Below are 17,339 nucleotides of genomic sequence, written 5' to 3'. Positions count from 1 at the left end.
TATACACACACACACACACACACACACACATACACACACACGTTCACACACACACACACACACACCCCACTCCCACCTCTTACCCCGTTATGCCCACATATTTAACAGATCAACACTTTTTTCATATAGAGACTTTAGTGTAGTTAAATAACCTTTTCCTTTGGTTTCCGTTTTCTTCTAAATTTCTACTAGAAATCATTTCAACAACAAAATGTGTAGTGACCAAATAGCTAGACCGTGGTATTTTTGGGGTTATTGAAATAGAAACTAGTTTTTCTTTTTAAAGTGTTTTCACATTTCACAGTAAATTAACCATATCACCCCCCCCCCCTGCTGTTTTTTCTGACTGTTTATTTTTTCCCCACATGTATTCTCTGCAGTATGGTCATGGACATTCCGAAATTTATGGAACTCTTCAGAGAGAGAGCGACTGCTCCTTTCTTTGTGTTTCAAGTGAGTGTTTCTCAAGAGTGTTTCTCTAGACTTTTTATTAGGAACTCTTTTCAGGGTGCTCTTTGGATTGTTTAGTTTGCAGGGATGACAAAGGTCAAAGAAAGGCCATCACAGGCGTCAAATTTGAATTTACAGTTGCAAATATAGATGTAATAATAATAGTAATCATGATAATAATAATAATTGCATTCATGTAGGGCATGTATATATATCCATGATCTACAACATGCTCTATGTGTTATGTATACAACTATTGTTGCCCCAGCAGACCCTAGAATGCTCTGATCTTTGGCACTTCTATGACCTAATTGTGTTGTACGTGCAGTAAAACACTCACTTAAACAAAGAAAACCCCCCAACAATCCAAAAGCAGAACATGTTGACATGGCGTACAACACCGGATAAAACAAACCAAAAAAAAACCAACCCCAACCCAAATGGAAAGATTCTGTTGACATGTCCCGTTGACTGTTTCACTGTCGCATGGCCGCAGGTGTTCTGTGTAGGCCTATGGTGCCTGGATGAGTACTGGTACTACTCTGTCTTCACCCTCTTCATGCTCATCACCTTCGAGGCCACCCTGGTGCAACAGCAGCTGCGCAACATGGCGGAGATACGCAAGATGGGGATACAGCCCTACCTCATTCAGGTTCGAAATGTTTGATAAGAGCGATTAACACTTTGCAGTCACATGACGCAATAATGCGACGGTGAAAATTATCCGTTCTAGTCATCTGACTGCTGCGCCAGGCCCGAGAAGTCTGTTGAAGTCGCTTTCCTGGCTGGGTGACTAGATGGGGTAGTTTGTTCTGCTGGCTGTGTGGCTGCAAAGTGTTAAGTGGGGTGGTTGGCGGGTGCTCGGGTGTGGTTTACTCCTTCTTTCCTATTAAACTTCTATTTTCATTGTCTCTCCTCCTTGTGTTTGTTACTCTCTTGTCACACCTCTAATCTTCCACTCTTATATGATTTTATTGTGTTGCAAATGCCATAAAATGCTTGCTAAAATACCAAAACATAAAACGGAAGGGTGTTGTGTCCTTTACTTTCATCTTGAGATTGGTTTTTACTTCCCCGTTGTATTGGCTGTGACTTCTACTTTTGGTTTAGTAGCCTTATGGTGAGGCTACCGGACTCGTAATCGTGAGATTACGCGTTGGGGGGGTTTAAGCCTCAGCTCAGTCCTACGTTTTGTCCTTGGGAAAGGCACTTTAAATTAAACAACTTTCCCATTTGGCTCGGTCCTATCAGAGATGGACGTTAAACTTGGGAGGTCTTGCCTCTTAAATAACCTAATAGTGTTGATAGGGGCGTTAAAGATATACCATTTTTTTTTTTCACTTTTGGTTTAAAGTTGATCTCTGGTCAGGTCAATGTCCCACTTTTTCCCCTTACATTCTTCAGTATTCTTTTGAGGAGGTATTTTGATATTCATAGTCGAAGGTATAATAATAATAATAGATAGCATTTGTATAGCGCAAATCTCCGCTCAACAGCAAGCCCTATGCGCTTCACAATCTATACTATTACCCCAGCAGACCTGAGAGCATTCTGAAACAACGTCAACTTCCTGGGAAGCATACAGTGCAAGCAGCCATTTATAGGCGCTAAAACACTAACATACAAGATCTTTCGCTGTCTATGGCCGGGTACCCATTCCAACTTGGGTGAAGTGAGGAAAATTCGTGTAAAGTGCCTTTCCCAAGGACACAACGTCGGGCCCGCGGCTCGAACCCCCGAACCTGCAGCCTCATGATTACGAGTCCGGTATCTTAATGTTTGTCCAAGAGCTCTTTGTTCACTTGTGTGCTATTATGTTGTGTACCTCCACAGGTGTACAGGAATAGGAAATGGATAAAAATTATGACAGACGAGCTGTTACCAGGAGATATAGTCTCAATAGGTGAGTAGTTGTGGTGTTTATTCTTTTGTGATAATAATGATAGATAATAAATAATATTGGTATAGCACATATCCCTGCTCAGCAACAAGCTGTATGCACTTTACGGTCTATATTATTCTCCCCGCAGATCCAAGAACACTCTGAAACAGTGTTGTGTAAATGATAAATGAGCTTTTCTTTACTCAATATATTTTTTCAGAGAGGCACCACTAAAAATCTAAATGTATTTAATTTCATTGCAAGTTGTATTAGCATTTCCTCCTAGAATAGGAAAGTCCGGTTTGCTCCTTCTTTCCTGTCAAGCATCTATTGTCATTTTCTCTCATCCTTCTTTCCTTGGTATGTTACGCTCTCATAGTAAAGCCTCTAATCCTCTGCACTTATTTGTGAGGTTTGCTGACTAAATGAGTTACTTCTCTGATTTTAGCCTATTGGAAATAAATAGGACAAATTTATAAGTGGAGTTTAGACAATTTGTAAGTAAAAAATTATAAAAGACATATTAAACTTGAAGAAAATGGAATGAATTGAAAATCTACAAATTTTCGGCAGATATTTCTATGTACGGATTGCAAGGAATAACTCATTTTGTCAGCTCGCCTCACATATGACCTATTTGTGTTGCAGACTGATTCGGCCCAGTGACAGAAATATGCAATGCTTGACCCATGATAAGAGATATATGCACAACCTGTACTTTTTCATTATGGAAACTTTATTTAACAAATGAGTGTTTTATATGATGTGATGTCGGCCAATGGCCTTAAACACTGAGTAAACTTACTTACTTACTTATTTGTGTTGCAAGTGTCATAAAACTCTAAAACTCTAGGTAGGATGATAGAATAAGAAATTATGTTTTTTCGTGTTTGTGCTCAGTCTAACGGTATCTTCACTGTGACCTCCGTCCCACAGTGCGGTCTCAGGATGACAAGATTGTTCCCTGTGACATGTTGCTTCTCCGAGGGCCGTGTATCGTGGATGAGTCTATGTTGACTGGGGAGTCTGTGCCAGTGATGAAGGTGAGGTGGATGGAAGGGTGAGGGGGGTGGGGGGGGGAGGGAGGGAGCTTGGTGGGGAGAGGAAGGGGATTGAAGCTTGGGGGTAGGGGGATTGTGTTCGCTGTGACATGTTGCTTCTCTGAGGGCCATGTATTGTGGGCGAGTCTATGTTGACTGGGGAGTCTGTGCCGGTGTCGAAAGATAGGTGGATGGAAGGATGGGATGGGGGAAGGGGGTTGAAGGAGGGAGGGGGGGGAAGGAGAGTTGGAGAGTGAAGGTGGGGGAGGAAGGGGGTTGAAGGTTGGGTGTGGTGGGATTGTTCGTTGTGACATGTTGCTTCTCCTAGAGCCGTGTGTTGCGGATGAGTCAATGTTGGCTGGGGAGTCTGTGCCTGTGATGATGTTCTTATGCACAGTAGAATTGTAAATGGGCTGATTTATCAATGTCATGCTCATACTGTGCCGCAACAACATAGGGGGAACTGTTGCTTTTTCTTTCCTCATCGTTTCTATCGTCATTTTTCCTCTTTTTCTTTTGTTGTATGTTTGTCACTCTCTTGTGAACTGCTATTTCCGGGGTGCCTTGATAGTCGAAGCTGACTTTATGCTGTTTAGGCTAGAGGGGTGAGCAGAGTAAGCCTCATTCCCTGTAAGGACTTCTCTGTTGACATTCACCCCTTGGCGCTCTTATGACCTTGTGCAGTTGCGAGCGCCGTAAATCCTTACTAAAACGAATAAAAGTAAAAGTGAGGACAATTCTTTGGACTCTGCAGGAGCCGGTGGAGAACGTGGAGCAGGACCACTTCCTCAACATGGACCAGGACGGCAAGCTGCACGTCCTATACGGGGGGACCAAGGTCGTACAGCACACCTCGCCCAGCAAGACCGGCGCGGGACTCAAAGGTGAGAGGGGGGGAATTGTGCATGGCATCGAGGTGAGGTCAGGCGCCCGTCAAAATAATGCAACTGGAAATCAGATGGAAATGAGGGAAGGGGCAGGCTCAGGAAAAGATGGATAGAGGGGGTCAGAGAAACATAAGTCAAGAACGACATAACCATGCAACAGGTGATACAACGAACGGGAGAAAGACTTTTGCTTTTCCTCTGGTGACCATAAGGTGGATAAAGTGAAGTAAAGTAAAGTAAGTCAACATAATGCAATCGAAGAAACTGATGTTTCCATTTATTGGGCAATTTTTTTTTAAATTTCTGTTTTTTCTTTCTTTCTTTTTTTTGCCCATCTTTAATATCGATTAAAAAACACATTTCTGTGTGGAACACACTTCAAAATGTTAATCAAGGAATGCTCTCAGGTCTACTGAGGTAATAGTGTAGATGGTAAAGCTCATAGAGCTTGCTGTTGAGCGGGGATTTGCACTATACAAATTAATGCTATCTATTATTTTTATTATTCTTACTATTATGATTATGATTATTATTTTTATCTATCATTATTATTACTCTTATGATTATGATTATTATTTTTATCTATCATTATTATTATTACTATTATGATTATGATTATTATTATTATCTATTATTATTATTACTACTATTATGATGATGATGATGATTATTATCTATTATTATTATTACTATTATGATTATGATGATTATTATTATCTATTATTATTATTACTATTATGTTTACAAATTATTATTATTATCGTTTCCCCCGCCAGCTGGCGATGACGGCTGCATCGCGTACGTGCTGCGCCACAGCTTCAACACGTCGCAGGGCAAGCTGCTGCGCACCATCCTGTACGGGGTCAAGCGCGTCACGGCCAACAACCTGGAGACCTTCTTCTTCATCATGTTCCTCCTGGTGTTTGCCATCATCGCCGCCGCCTACGTCTGGATTAAAGGTGAGGGGGGGGGGATGAGATGAGGTGAGGTGAGGTGAGGTGAGGTGAGGTGAGATGAGATGAAAGGATGTGAGGTGAGGTGAGAAAAGATGAGATGAGAAAAGATAAAATGAAATGAGATGAGATAAGATGTGAAAAGATAAGACAAGAATGGAAAAGATAAGATCTGTCTTGTTTTCCTTAACACTTCCTCGTTGGTGACCCTGTCTGTCCATCTGATCCTCAGTAACTTTCTTAGACACTTGTTCAAGAAAACCTGGATCCTCTTTATGCAAGTCTGTGATGCGTTCCATGTCTCACATCCATACAACAGGGCTGACGTCACATTTGAATTGAAAATCCTCAGCTTTGAAAGCAGCCTGTGCTTTTCCAATGCATGACTTTATTTCAGCACTTGTTCCTCCTTCTCTGTCGATTATACTCTCAAGACAGCAGAAGGATTCAATGTCTTCTAGTGCATTTCCTTCTATTGTGACCTGCTCTTTTCGTTGTGCCTCTGTCCTTAGGACTTTTGACTTTCCGTAAAACCTTATACCAAAATCTAAAAACTTTCAGGCACAGAGGACCCGTCGAGGAATCGCTACAAGCTGTTTCTGGAGTGCACGCTGATCCTGACCTCTGTGGTGCCCCCTGAGCTTCCCATTGAGCTGTCGCTGGCCGTCAACACGTCGCTCCTAGCCCTCACCAAGCTGTGTAAGTGTGTTTCGTTCAGAAAAAATTGTTATTGAGTATCTCTGTCTTTCCACTGGGATGTTGCATGCCTATCTGCACTAGTTGGCCCTGAGAGGCAGAGTCGGAAGCCCGTCTCCTAAACGATCTAATCTATGTCGACAGGAGTGTAAGAAATGTCTACGTCTGTTTTTTTAATTTTTAAAAGAAGCCTCATAAAGAATACAGAGATGATGAAATTCTGTATTATGAGCATACACATTTCATACTCTCTTGCTTGCACATTGTTTTGTCAGTATGACTATTATTTAAAAAAAAAATCTTTATAGCTGTCATTCTAACCTGTTTAAAGACACCCTGCATTTATTTGTTGGTCAAAACTGTTAAAAGTGGGTCTTTGGCGGGTGCTCTGGTGTGGTTTGCCTCTTCTTTCCCATCAAATACCTATCGTCCTTATCTCCACTCCTTCTTTTTTATGTTTGTTACTCTCTTGTAACACCTCTAATCTTCTGGCGCTCATATGACCGTATGCAGTTGTGAGCGCTGTAAAACCTCTACTAAAACTTAAACTGTTTTGTCATATGACCATTATAATTATTATTGTCAAAAATATCTTTATAGTCAAATCTGTTTACTGACAGTTTGCATTTATTTTGGTCTGTTGTGCCTTTCAGACGTTTACTGCACTGAACCATTCCGCATCCCTTTCGCCGGGAAGATTGACATCTGTTGTTTTGACAAGACGGGGACTCTGACCAGTGACAACCTGGTTGTGGAGGGAATCACAGGACTCAAGTGAGTGGTTGTTGTTTATTGTGGTTGTTGTTGTTGCTGTGGCTGCTGCTTCTTTTGATGTTGTTGTTGCTGCTGTTGTTGTTGTTGCTAGACTCAAGTGAGTTATTCACTAATAGTTGTTGTTGGCTCTAAACAGGGTATCCCCCCACCCCCTCTCTCCCTCTGTGGGTGGTTGGCGGGTGCTCTGATGTGGTTTGTTCCTATCAAATCTATCGTCCTGATCTCTCCTCCTTCCTTATTTATCTTTATTACTCTCTTGTAACTCCTCTAATCTTAGGCACTTAAAATATGACCATATTGTGTTGCAAGTGCTGTAAAACTCTTACTAAAACTAAACTTCTCCTTCTCTCCCTCTCTCGCACACACACCTCCAGTGGCTCGGAGATCGTGTCGCCGACAGACGCGCCCCTGGAGACCACGCAGGTCCTGGCCACCTGTCACTCGCTGGTACAGCTGGAGGCCGAGCTGGTCGGGGACCCGCTGGAGAAAGCCACGCTCAAGTTTGTCGACTGGACGCTCACTAAAGGTGGGCTTATTTTATTGGTCTGTCTGTTTGTCTGTCGGTTGGTCGATCGGTCGGTCTGTCTGTCTGATGTTGGTCAGTGGGTCGGTCTGTTTGCATGTCGGTCGGTCTTTCTATGTCTGTCTGTCTGTCACAGAAGGTTAGCTCATTTTGTTGTTCTGGCTGTCTGTCTGTCTGTTTGTGTGTGTGTGTGTATGTCTTTCTTTGAGTGTATGAGTCTGACTGTCTGTCTGTCTGTCTGTCTGTCTATCTGTCTGTCTGTCTGTCTCTCTGTGAGTGTCTATCTGTCTGTCTGTGTGTCTGCCTGTGTGTCTGTCTGTTTGTCTGTGTGTCTGTCTGTGAATCTTTGAATTTGTCTGTCTGTCTGTCAGTTGCTCAGTCGTTCAGTCTGTTTACTGGATACTGATGAAAAAGTGAAGTGGTTTTGTTGGTCTGTCTGTCTGTTTGTTGTTGAGCCAAAAAGCAAAAATGTGTTTTAAATTGTCGAACTAACAAAAAACCCAGATTCTTTCGATTTCCTAATTTTGACGAGCGCTTGATTTCACCACAATGTCTCGATACCTCACATTTCTTTCTCCCCCCACCCAGGAGAGACGGTGGTGCCTCAGAAGCGGAAGACGCATGGGCTCAAGATCTACCACCGCTTCCACTTCCAGAGCGCCCTCAAGCGGATGTCGGTCATCGTGGGCCACACGCCTCTGGGCAGCACAGAGATCAACTACATGGCGGCCGTCAAGGGAGCTCCCGAGACTCTCAAGTCCATGGTGGGTCTTTGGCTCTTTTCTCCGCTTCACCGTTTTTTATTTCAGACCAAGGGTCTCGAAAAAGAGGCTAAAACAGCACCTGGACATGGATGGCTGGTGCATCTATAAATAAATCATTGATGGGCAGGTCAGGACCAAGGGTCTCTCGTTGATTCAACGATCAACTGGTGCAATGTTCCGTCTCTCATTCAGGAGGTCTCGGGATCGAAACCTGTCTGAGAGGAAAGCATTTTTTGCTCTAAAAGTTTCTCCCTCCCCCTCCTTTTCTGGTCTCTAGTCCTGTTCTGTCATCTGCTTTCATCTCCACTTTCTCCCTCCACCCTCAGCCCACCCCCAGTCTTCTCTACGCTCCTCTCTTCTTTACTACCGACTTTTTCTCCTGCTTCCCGTGGCTCCTCCTTACCGCTGTCCTTCAGCCAAACGCCTGAGCTCTGGGTAGGTAAGATTGGACACCTAGCCCTCTCGGATGCGGGCAAAATATCTCGGAGGCTGCATGTACAAGTTGCGTTAGTTGGTGATCCCTTGGTGGTTTATCGGCCACTTGCTCAAGACAATCACAAGTACAAGCAGCCACTTCCCACCTTGTCTTTTTTCCTTTGTCATTATAATGACACTGCCCAAGAAGTCTGTGACGGCTACTTATGGCCTCACATTATGCAAAAAGATTAATACATGAAGAGAGACAACAACACGTCTGCTCTGTGTGTCTACCTGCCGGAAAACTGAACTTTATTTCTTTAGATCACACTGAAATCCCGTGTGCCGAATGGAAACGAGGGCAAATTTATGACGTCACAAGAAGGGGGACACAACCGTGACAACAGAGAATCATTCTTTCAACACTCACAACACAGTTCATTCCCATTTTCACATCAGACAATCATTACAAAGTCCTCCTGTCAAGACAACCGCTTTTCTCCTGGACAACGGATGGCAGCCACGGACAGTTTCACTTTACACGAGAGTTAAAAATTATTCTGATCTTACAGACGAGAGCTCTTTATCTCAGACTGCAAAGTTGACAGCCATTGTTTGCCCTGACCTGTCTGTAAGGCCAAGGGTGGCTGGTCATGTGGAAGTGTCTACAATTTGCTGATCTTATTATTTTTTTTTTCAGTTTAAGAGCCTGCCGTCCCTCTATGACGAGGTGTACCTGAAGATGGCGCGGCGCGGGGCGCGGGTGTTGGCCCTGGGCTACAAGGGGCTGGGCAGTCTCTCTCATCAACAGGTCAGTTGGTCCACAGAAATTATGAAGAACTAGCTGGGTACCCACCTCGTTTGATGAACGGACTCAAAAAAAAGAATTGATCGTCTAATCATTGCGGATTTAGTGCACACTGCATGTGAACAGAAGTCTCATTTATTTACAGTGGCATCTTAGAAGATGGACTTTCCCAAAATTAGATCTTAACGAAACTAATGAAAAACTGAAAATTAAATTACACTGACTTCAGACTCCTTAATTTAACTGTGCACCCTGTAAATGATTCTGAACCATCCTTCATTTTTTCAAATTTGAAAGTTTAGTGGTTCGGAAGTATTAGGCGATCAAAATGATGAACTTTCACAAATATAATATCTATAGATAACAGAGTCTTTTAGTTCTAGTTTTAGTAAGAATTTTACAGCTCTTGCAACACAATAAGGTCTTATAGGTGCCGAAGATTAGAGGTGTTAAGAGACAGTAACATACCAAAGAAGAGATAAGGACAATACATGCTTGATAGGAAAGAAGGAACAAACCGCATCAGAGCACCTGCCAACCACTTGTGGAAAATGGATCAACAATTAGGTCATTTCATTGGTTTGTAATGCCCCTTTCAACTTTGTGAGGATGTTTAAAAGTTGGAATCTCTGTATTCACCGTCCGTTACCTTGAAAAATCCTCAAACATCCCTCGTTCAAGATCGTCTCAGTTGAGATCCAAACTAGAGCCATCTACGCCATAGCCCAACCTGACACCAACTGAGCTAATGTCACCCCCAACCGGTCAGTGAGAACAGATAGCAGATAACGCAAGTTGCAAGTGTTTGAAATTCTCTTTGATTGTCGGTACGCTTTGACTGTAACTGCCTGTCTTTGTAGATGCTTAGTGTGGAGGCTTTTTTTTCCATTATGTTTGGCAACCCCCCCTTCTTTTCAACTCATGTTTTGTTCATTTAAAATATCTAAATATTAATTCGTGGACATTGAGGGAATAATGTTCAGTTTTTGACACTTAAGCTCAAGAATTTTTTAGAAAAATTATTTGTGTTCCCCTCTCCCATCCCCCCCTTCCCCTCCTTCCCTTCCCCCATCTGTCCCCGTCCCCTCTTCCCACCCCCTTTTTCTCCCATCCCCCTTCCCACACCACCTTCCCCCCCCCCCCCTTCACTCGGATCCCCCCTTCCCCTCTTCCCACCCCCTTTTCTACGATCCCCCCCTCCCCTCCGGATCCCCCCCCTCCCTCCCCCCCTCTGGATCCCCCTTCCCCCATCTCATGCACTAGAATTTCTGTTCTGTATGGACACAATCAATTTAACTTTGTCTGATCTGTTCTCATTTTCCTGCTGTTGTCGTGAACAAAAGCTGCGTGAAGTGTCACGAGAGCAAGTGGAGAAAGACCTGGACTTTGCCGGGTTCGTCATCATCTCCTGCCCTCTCAAGTCCGACTCGAAGGCGGCCATGAAGGAAATTGTCAACGCCTCCCATCACGTGAGTGGTCGCCAAAGTTTTTTTGTGGACCCCTGCGGTAGTGCCAATGACTGAGGTGTCTTTAGGCCATTCCCAAAGGGGGGACATTAACATGTTCTTATGCACAGTCTTTTAGTATAATGATTCTAAAAATAATAATAGGAATAATAATAGAAATAATAATAATAATAATCAATTAATTAAAATAATAATAATAGCTTTATTATTATTATTATTATTATTATTATTATTATTATTATTATTATTATTATTATTTTTAATGATATTGTTTTGTTGTTATTATTGTAATGATTGTTATAACCATTATTATTATCATTATTATTAACAAACTGATAAGTGGGTGGTTGGCGGGTGCTCTGGTGTGGTTTGCTTCTTCTTTGCTATCAAACATCTATCGTCCTTATCTCCCCTCCTTCTTTTTTATGTTTGTTACTCTCTTGTAACACCTCTAATCTTCTGGCGCTCAAATGACCATATGCAGTTGCGAGCGCCGTAAAACCTCTAGTAAAACTAAACTAACCTTTATTATTATCGTTATTTATTATTAACAAGCTGATTATGAGAAAGGTGCAAAAGTGTCCAAACCCTCAAAACAAAACAAAAACAATTTTTACCCAAACTTTTCCTCCACACCTCAGGTGGCCATGATCACAGGGGACAACCCTCTGACTGCCTGCCACGTGGCCAAGGAGCTCCGCATGACGCGCAAAGAATCGACGCTCATTCTGACACCGCCGAATAAACTTGGTGAGTAGAGTCAAAGATCGTCCATAACAAGATAGTTCACTCCTATCTTTGAGCCAATTAAAAAAGTGTCCTAAAAATTTGGTGGCGCCCTCTTCGAAAAAGTGCGGACTTTGCTATCAGAGTTACCTTACTTGTGTGAAAAACAATAAAAGTGAATAAAAAAACTGTGCTGTTCCTATTCTTCTTGTGGAGAAACGAAAGAGAGCTTCAAAACAAAGACTACAGCGCCAACTTAACCAATGCGCGGGCTTCCGCGAACACTTTTTTGGCTGAGTGACCTATCTTGTTATATACGATCTTTGGTAGAGTTGCTGTATTATTTACCATATAGAGTTCAGTCAGTTATATGTTTTGTTTCGAATGTACATAAGCTTTTGGTTGCTGTCTTATTATTTTTTTTTCTTGTGAGGATGGGGCTTGATGGGTGAACAGATAAAACGAACAATGAAAAAATAGAATTGTAAAACTTTTTTTGGGTGTCCTCCAACCACCTTCTATTTTTTCCTAATATTCTCTGGCTATATATATCTTTTCCTGTTTTATTGTGTTTGTATTACTTATAAAATGTTTCATGTCTTTGATATCTATGTGTGTGGGTGGTTTGTGGGTACTGTGGTGTGGTTTGCTCCTTCTTTCCTGTTAAACATCTATCCTCCTTATCTCCTCTCCTTCTTTTCTTTGTATGTTACTACTCCCCGGTAACACTTCAAATCCTCAGCACTAAAATGACTTATATTTGAGTTGCAAGTCCCGTGAAACTCTTACTAAATCTGAAAAGGTTCTCTTTACAACAAAAATGTGTCCTCACTCAACAGCTGACGAGTGGCACTGGCAGTCCATAGACGACAAGACGGTCCTCAAGGCCAAACCGTCCAACCTGAAGAAAGAGCTGCTGAGCGGTTTCGATCTTTGTTTGACTGGAGAGGTACATTTCTTTTTTTTTTTTCCGGTTGACACCCCCCCCCCCCCACGCACAAACACACTCCCCCCACCCCCCCATTCCCCCTCTTAGCTGATATCACAGTTATACAGTTGTAGGTGGTATTTGGATTTATGCAAAGCGCGTAGAGCTATATGATTTCCTTATCATTATTATATCGTAATATATATTTTAAAAAAATGTAATATAAGTGGGTGGTTGGGGGGTGCTCTGGCGAGTTTTTGTTTGTCAGGAAATATGAGGGATGTTTGCAAGTTTTCATTTGTCATGAAATATGAGGGATGTTTGTAAGTTTTATTTTGTTATGAAATGTGAGGGATATTTGTAAGTTTTCTTTATGAAATATGAGGGATATTTGTAAGTTTTTGTCTGTTTTAAATAAATATGAGGGATGTCTGTTATGAATAAATATGAGGGATATTTGTAAGTTTTTGTCTGTTTTGAATGAATATGAGGGATGTCTGTTATAAATAAATATGAGGGATATTTGTAAGTTTTTCTTTGTTATGAAATATGAGGGATGTTTGAAGTTTTTGTTTGTTATGAAATATGAGGGATATTTGTAAGTAAGTTTTTCTTTGTTATGAAATATGAGGGATATTTACAAGTTTTCATTTGTCGTGTAATTTGAGGGATATTTGTACGTTTTTGAAATGTGAGGAATGTAACCCGTTGTTTCTATGTTGTTTCCCCCAGGCTCTGTCGTATCTCCAGGCGGAGGACAAGAAGTACTTCCTCCTGTTGCTGGCCAACACCAAAGTGTTTGCTCGGGTCGCTCCCAAGCAAAAGGTGAAGTAGATTTGATGATGTTATGTGTGTGTGTGTTGGTGCGTGCGTGCGTGTGTGTGTGTGTGTGTGTGTGTGTGTGTGTGTGTGTGTGTGTGTGTGTGTGTGTTTGCTTTTGTGTGTTTTGTTTTCGTTTTTTTTGCTGTTGTTTTATCAAAAGTCAGCATGAATCTTTTCTGGTTTTGACAAAAGAGAAAATAGTAAGATTTTTGTTCAGAACACAAGGTACTCAATACGTGTTACTACTTGTCTTTGTAAAGGGCTCAAGGCCTTTGAATCGAGGTTGAGCACTATATAAATGTCATATGTGAGGCATAATGGTGAAATCAGGCGCTTGTCAAAATAACGAAATCGAAGAAACAAGCATTTTTCCTCCATTTGGACAATTTTATCAAATTTTTGTTTTTTTGGCTCAAAACTTTTTACGTCCATATAAAACACATTTCCATGTGAATTTTACTGAAAAACGTCGAGTGAAGGCAGAAAATATGTAAAAGCTAAGCAGTTGTTGCTGTCTTTCCTGCAATAGTTGGTGGTTGTACCCTTGGTGTGGTTTGCTCCTTCTACATTTTTTCAAAATTTCTTTTGTCCCAACCCGTTCTTGGGGAAAAGTTGCTGTTGTTTATGTGGCTTGGTGTCAACGACCACTCATGAAATAACTACTTTTGGATTCGCTTGTATTTTTTTGCTGTGTTTTCAAGTTGTGCTTTAACGATTGCGATGATGCAGATGATGTTGTGAGAAAGATGCAGCTTGAACATTTGATTGCAAAGTAAAATTAAAATGTAAACAGGCTTGAAAGCATAATGGAAGGGAGTTTGTAGATGTGTTAGTTTTAGTAAGTATTTTACGACACTTGCACTTGCATCTCAGTTAGGTTGTATAAGTGCCGAAGAATACAGGTGTTACAAGAGAAAAACAAACACAAAAAAGAAAGAGGAGAGACGAGGAGGATAGATGTTTGACGGGAAAGAAAAAGCAGACAACACCAGAGCACCTGCCAACCACCCATGTTGAATGTCTACCTTCCCCCATCATTTTTCATTTTCATTTTTTTTCTTTTGGTCGTTTTCTTTTCCAGGAATTGATTATCACGGCGTTGAAGTCTCAGGGCTACATAACCTTGATGTGTGGAGATGGGACCAATGATGTTGGAGCTCTCAAACACGCGGACGTTGGTGAGAAACGAGGGGGGGAGGGGGGCTGCTTACTCCTTCAGAGGTGCCACTTTTGCTGATAAACTGATAAGTCGGGAAATTTGGATTTCTGAAATTGTCCGAATTTTGCCAGATTTCTTGATACGTTTATTGATATTAATATGATTAGTAAATTTTTAGTCCCATTGCGCGTTTCTGTGGGTTTGAAAAGTTCTGGACTTTTTTCATAGGCAGATGGCATCTCTGACCCTTTCCTGTTGATATTCTTAGCCTGTAATGGCTGTCAATTTCTTCAACTTCCTGTCTACGAAGCAGTCTCCTGATGCTCACCCTCTTTTGCACTTACTGGAAGTAAAAAAACAAATTCTGACCAACGACTGATACTGACTCTGACACACTTTCCATCGTAGAAATAAGAAAAGGCGACAGCTTATTGTCAGTGATCTATTTTTATCCCAGCCAAGCCTTCCGTCAAGGAAAAATTATGTAGACGATGAGGGGATTTTGTGGAATGTAGCTGAATACACTTTCTGCAGGACCGTCGGATTTTCTTTGGTTTAGTGGTGTTTTTAGGTTAGGGAGGTAGCTCAAATGAAAGAAGCAAAAATTTGGAATTTTGTTTTCTTTGGTTTACCGCTGCTCGTGGGTTAATCGTGTCTGGTGTTAACAGACTCCACTGTATATAATATATATGTGAGGCATCGTGGTGAAATCAGGCACTTCTCAAAATAATTAAATCAAAGAAATCTGCATTTTTTTGGCGGATGGACAATTTTTGCTAATTTCCTTATTTTGGCTCCAAACATTTTGTGTCTATTGAAAAACACATCTTGTGTGGATTTTACTGAAAAACATTTATTAAAGGCACAAGGAATGTACATTTTCAATTTCCAAGGATTCTCAGGCTGTGGAAGTTACTAAACTTTGGTGGCCATTTTCTCGCTAATTTTACCTCTGAAACCAGGCGACCCTGACCTCTTTCAATCGCAAATACTTCGACTTTTATTCAACATAGGTGGATATTTTTTCACCGAAAGGAAGGCAAATGAACAGGCTTTAAGATGATACCAATATCCCCATGTGTCCAAAAATTGAGGAGCGCCTGATTCCACCAGGTCGTGACACATTTGTATTGATCAGTTTTGTCTCTGCGTTTCTACAGGAGTTGCTCTTCTTGCAAATGCCCCAGAACGAGTCCCAGATCGCAAAAAGAAAGAGGCAGTGGTGAGTACAAATGTGTCGGCAATTAAAATTTTTAAGAAATGTTTTTCAGTCTTTGCCACAGTTTCTCTGAGTTTTGAGGTTTCTACATGCAATAGCAGAGTTTGGTACACTTATAAATGTCGATGAAAATATTTTTGTAAAAATTCTGTATCACTTTGCTTTTACGTGCCAAATGTCGTTATGAGTTTTAAAAATGTGGGCAACACTGTTTGATGTAATGTTATTTGTTATGCATAAATGCAGTTATTATTGTATTATTATCATTGTTTTTAAAAATTATTATTGACCATTTTGTGTAAATGATTCAAAGAGACACAAAAAGTACAACAATGTTTCGGAGACCTAAATTCCATTTCCAGGTTGGGAGGATTTTTTATCTCGGTCTTTTTGCTGGGATGTTGTATCCCTCTGATCCCATGAGTATCTCGGTCTTTTTGCTGGGATATTGTATCCCTCTGAGTCCATGAGTATCTCGGTCTTTTTGCTGGGATGTTGTATCCCTCTGTGCCCACGAGTATCTCTGTCTTTTGGCTGAGATGTTGTATCCCTCTGATCCCACGAGTATCTCTGTCTTTTGGCTGAGATGTTGTATCCCTCTGAGCTCATGAGTATCTCGCTCTTTTTGCTGGGATGTTGTATCCCTCTGTGCCCACGAGTATCTTGCTCTTTTTGCTGGGATGTTGCATCCCTCTGAGCCCAGGTTGACTTGACAGGCAGGTTTGGAAGCCCAGCTCCTCAATGATCTGAAGTGCGTTGATGGGGACATGAAAACAAGATTCATGAAAATTTTTGTTCCAGGACGGAGACGCAGGCAGCTCTGTGGACCGTCAGCCGGCCAACGCCGGGCCAGCCAACCACCGGGCCATGCAGGGCCGACCCATGAACCGCGCGGCCAAGATGAGGGCCGTCAATAGGGGAGACAACCTACAAGCTCAACAGGTAACGTCGTCTGATCTGTCACTGCGCTTGTGTTTCTTTCTGATATTATATTAAAAAATGGTTTGCATGTTCCGGAAAAGTTTGAAGAAGTGGAGAGTGAAGTTTAAATTACGCTGCTGTTTCGTTCTCCATTGAACATAAATGGCAAAAATTCCACTACTGTTTCGTTCTCCACTGAACATAAATGGTAAAAATTCCTCTACTGTTTTGTTCTCCACTGAACATAAATGGCAAAAATTCCACTACTGTTTTGTTCTCCACTGAACATAAATGGTAAAAATTCCTCTACTGTTTTGTTCTCCACTGAACATAAATGGCAAAAATTCCACTGCTGTTTCGTTCTCCACTGAACATAAATGGCAAAAATTCCACTGCTGTTTTGTTCTCCTTTGAACATAAATGGTAAAAATTCCACTGCTGTTTCGTTCTCCACTGAACATAAATGGTAAAAATTCCTCTACTGTTTCGTTCTCCTTTGAACATAAATGGTAAAAATTCCACTGCTGTTTCGTTTTCCATCGAACGTAAGTGGCAAAAAAGTGGAGGAGATTTTGTTTCAATTTCAATAATTTGTTGGGGGTGCAGGGTTTGTTTTGTTTTGAATAGTTCTTCGTTTTTTAACAGAATTTTACATAATTTTTTTGGTGTGTTTTGAACAATTTTTGTTGTTGTATTGAACAGAAAAAATTGCAAGCCCTGATCAAAGAGATGGAGGAGGAGGAGAAGGCTCAGGTGATACGTCTGGGAGATGCTAGTGTGGCCTCACCCTTCACTTCCAAGTTGTCCACTGTCATGAGTGGTGAGTGTGGGGGATGTGGGGTGTGTGTGTGTGTGTGTGTGTGTGTGGGAATGTGTGTGTGTGTGTATGGGCGAGGGAGGGGGG

The 17,339-nt window shown here is 41.6% G+C and overlaps 1 protein-coding gene across 1 annotated transcript in view; it reads left to right on the top strand.

The window, feature by feature from the left end:
- Positions 1-17,339, top strand: part of LOC101861122 (manganese-transporting ATPase 13A1) — a 32,373-nt gene that overhangs the window by 8,833 nt on the left and 6,201 nt on the right. The window contains exons 4-22 of the mRNA XM_005097588.3: positions 381-453; positions 947-1,102; positions 2,284-2,353; positions 3,269-3,375; positions 4,127-4,256; positions 5,036-5,218; positions 5,774-5,911; positions 6,562-6,682; positions 7,057-7,208; positions 7,794-7,969; positions 9,087-9,197; positions 10,538-10,663; positions 11,302-11,410; positions 12,226-12,335; positions 13,047-13,139; positions 14,218-14,314; positions 15,456-15,517; positions 16,316-16,456; positions 17,138-17,255. Of these exons, the coding sequence (XP_005097645.1) occupies positions 381-453; positions 947-1,102; positions 2,284-2,353; positions 3,269-3,375; positions 4,127-4,256; positions 5,036-5,218; positions 5,774-5,911; positions 6,562-6,682; positions 7,057-7,208; positions 7,794-7,969; positions 9,087-9,197; positions 10,538-10,663; positions 11,302-11,410; positions 12,226-12,335; positions 13,047-13,139; positions 14,218-14,314; positions 15,456-15,517; positions 16,316-16,456; positions 17,138-17,255 (2,273 nt within the window). The remainder of the gene's footprint in view (positions 1-380; positions 454-946; positions 1,103-2,283; positions 2,354-3,268; positions 3,376-4,126; positions 4,257-5,035; positions 5,219-5,773; positions 5,912-6,561; positions 6,683-7,056; positions 7,209-7,793; positions 7,970-9,086; positions 9,198-10,537; positions 10,664-11,301; positions 11,411-12,225; positions 12,336-13,046; positions 13,140-14,217; positions 14,315-15,455; positions 15,518-16,315; positions 16,457-17,137; positions 17,256-17,339) is intronic.

This window comes from Aplysia californica, unplaced genomic scaffold (assembly GCF_000002075.1).
Source record: "Aplysia californica isolate F4 #8 unplaced genomic scaffold, AplCal3.0 scaffold00158, whole genome shotgun sequence".
In the NCBI taxonomy this organism is placed as follows: domain Eukaryota; kingdom Metazoa; phylum Mollusca; class Gastropoda; order Aplysiida; family Aplysiidae; genus Aplysia; species Aplysia californica.
Note: the sequence above shows the minus strand (reverse complement) of the source record. Positions and strands in the feature narration are given on the sequence as shown.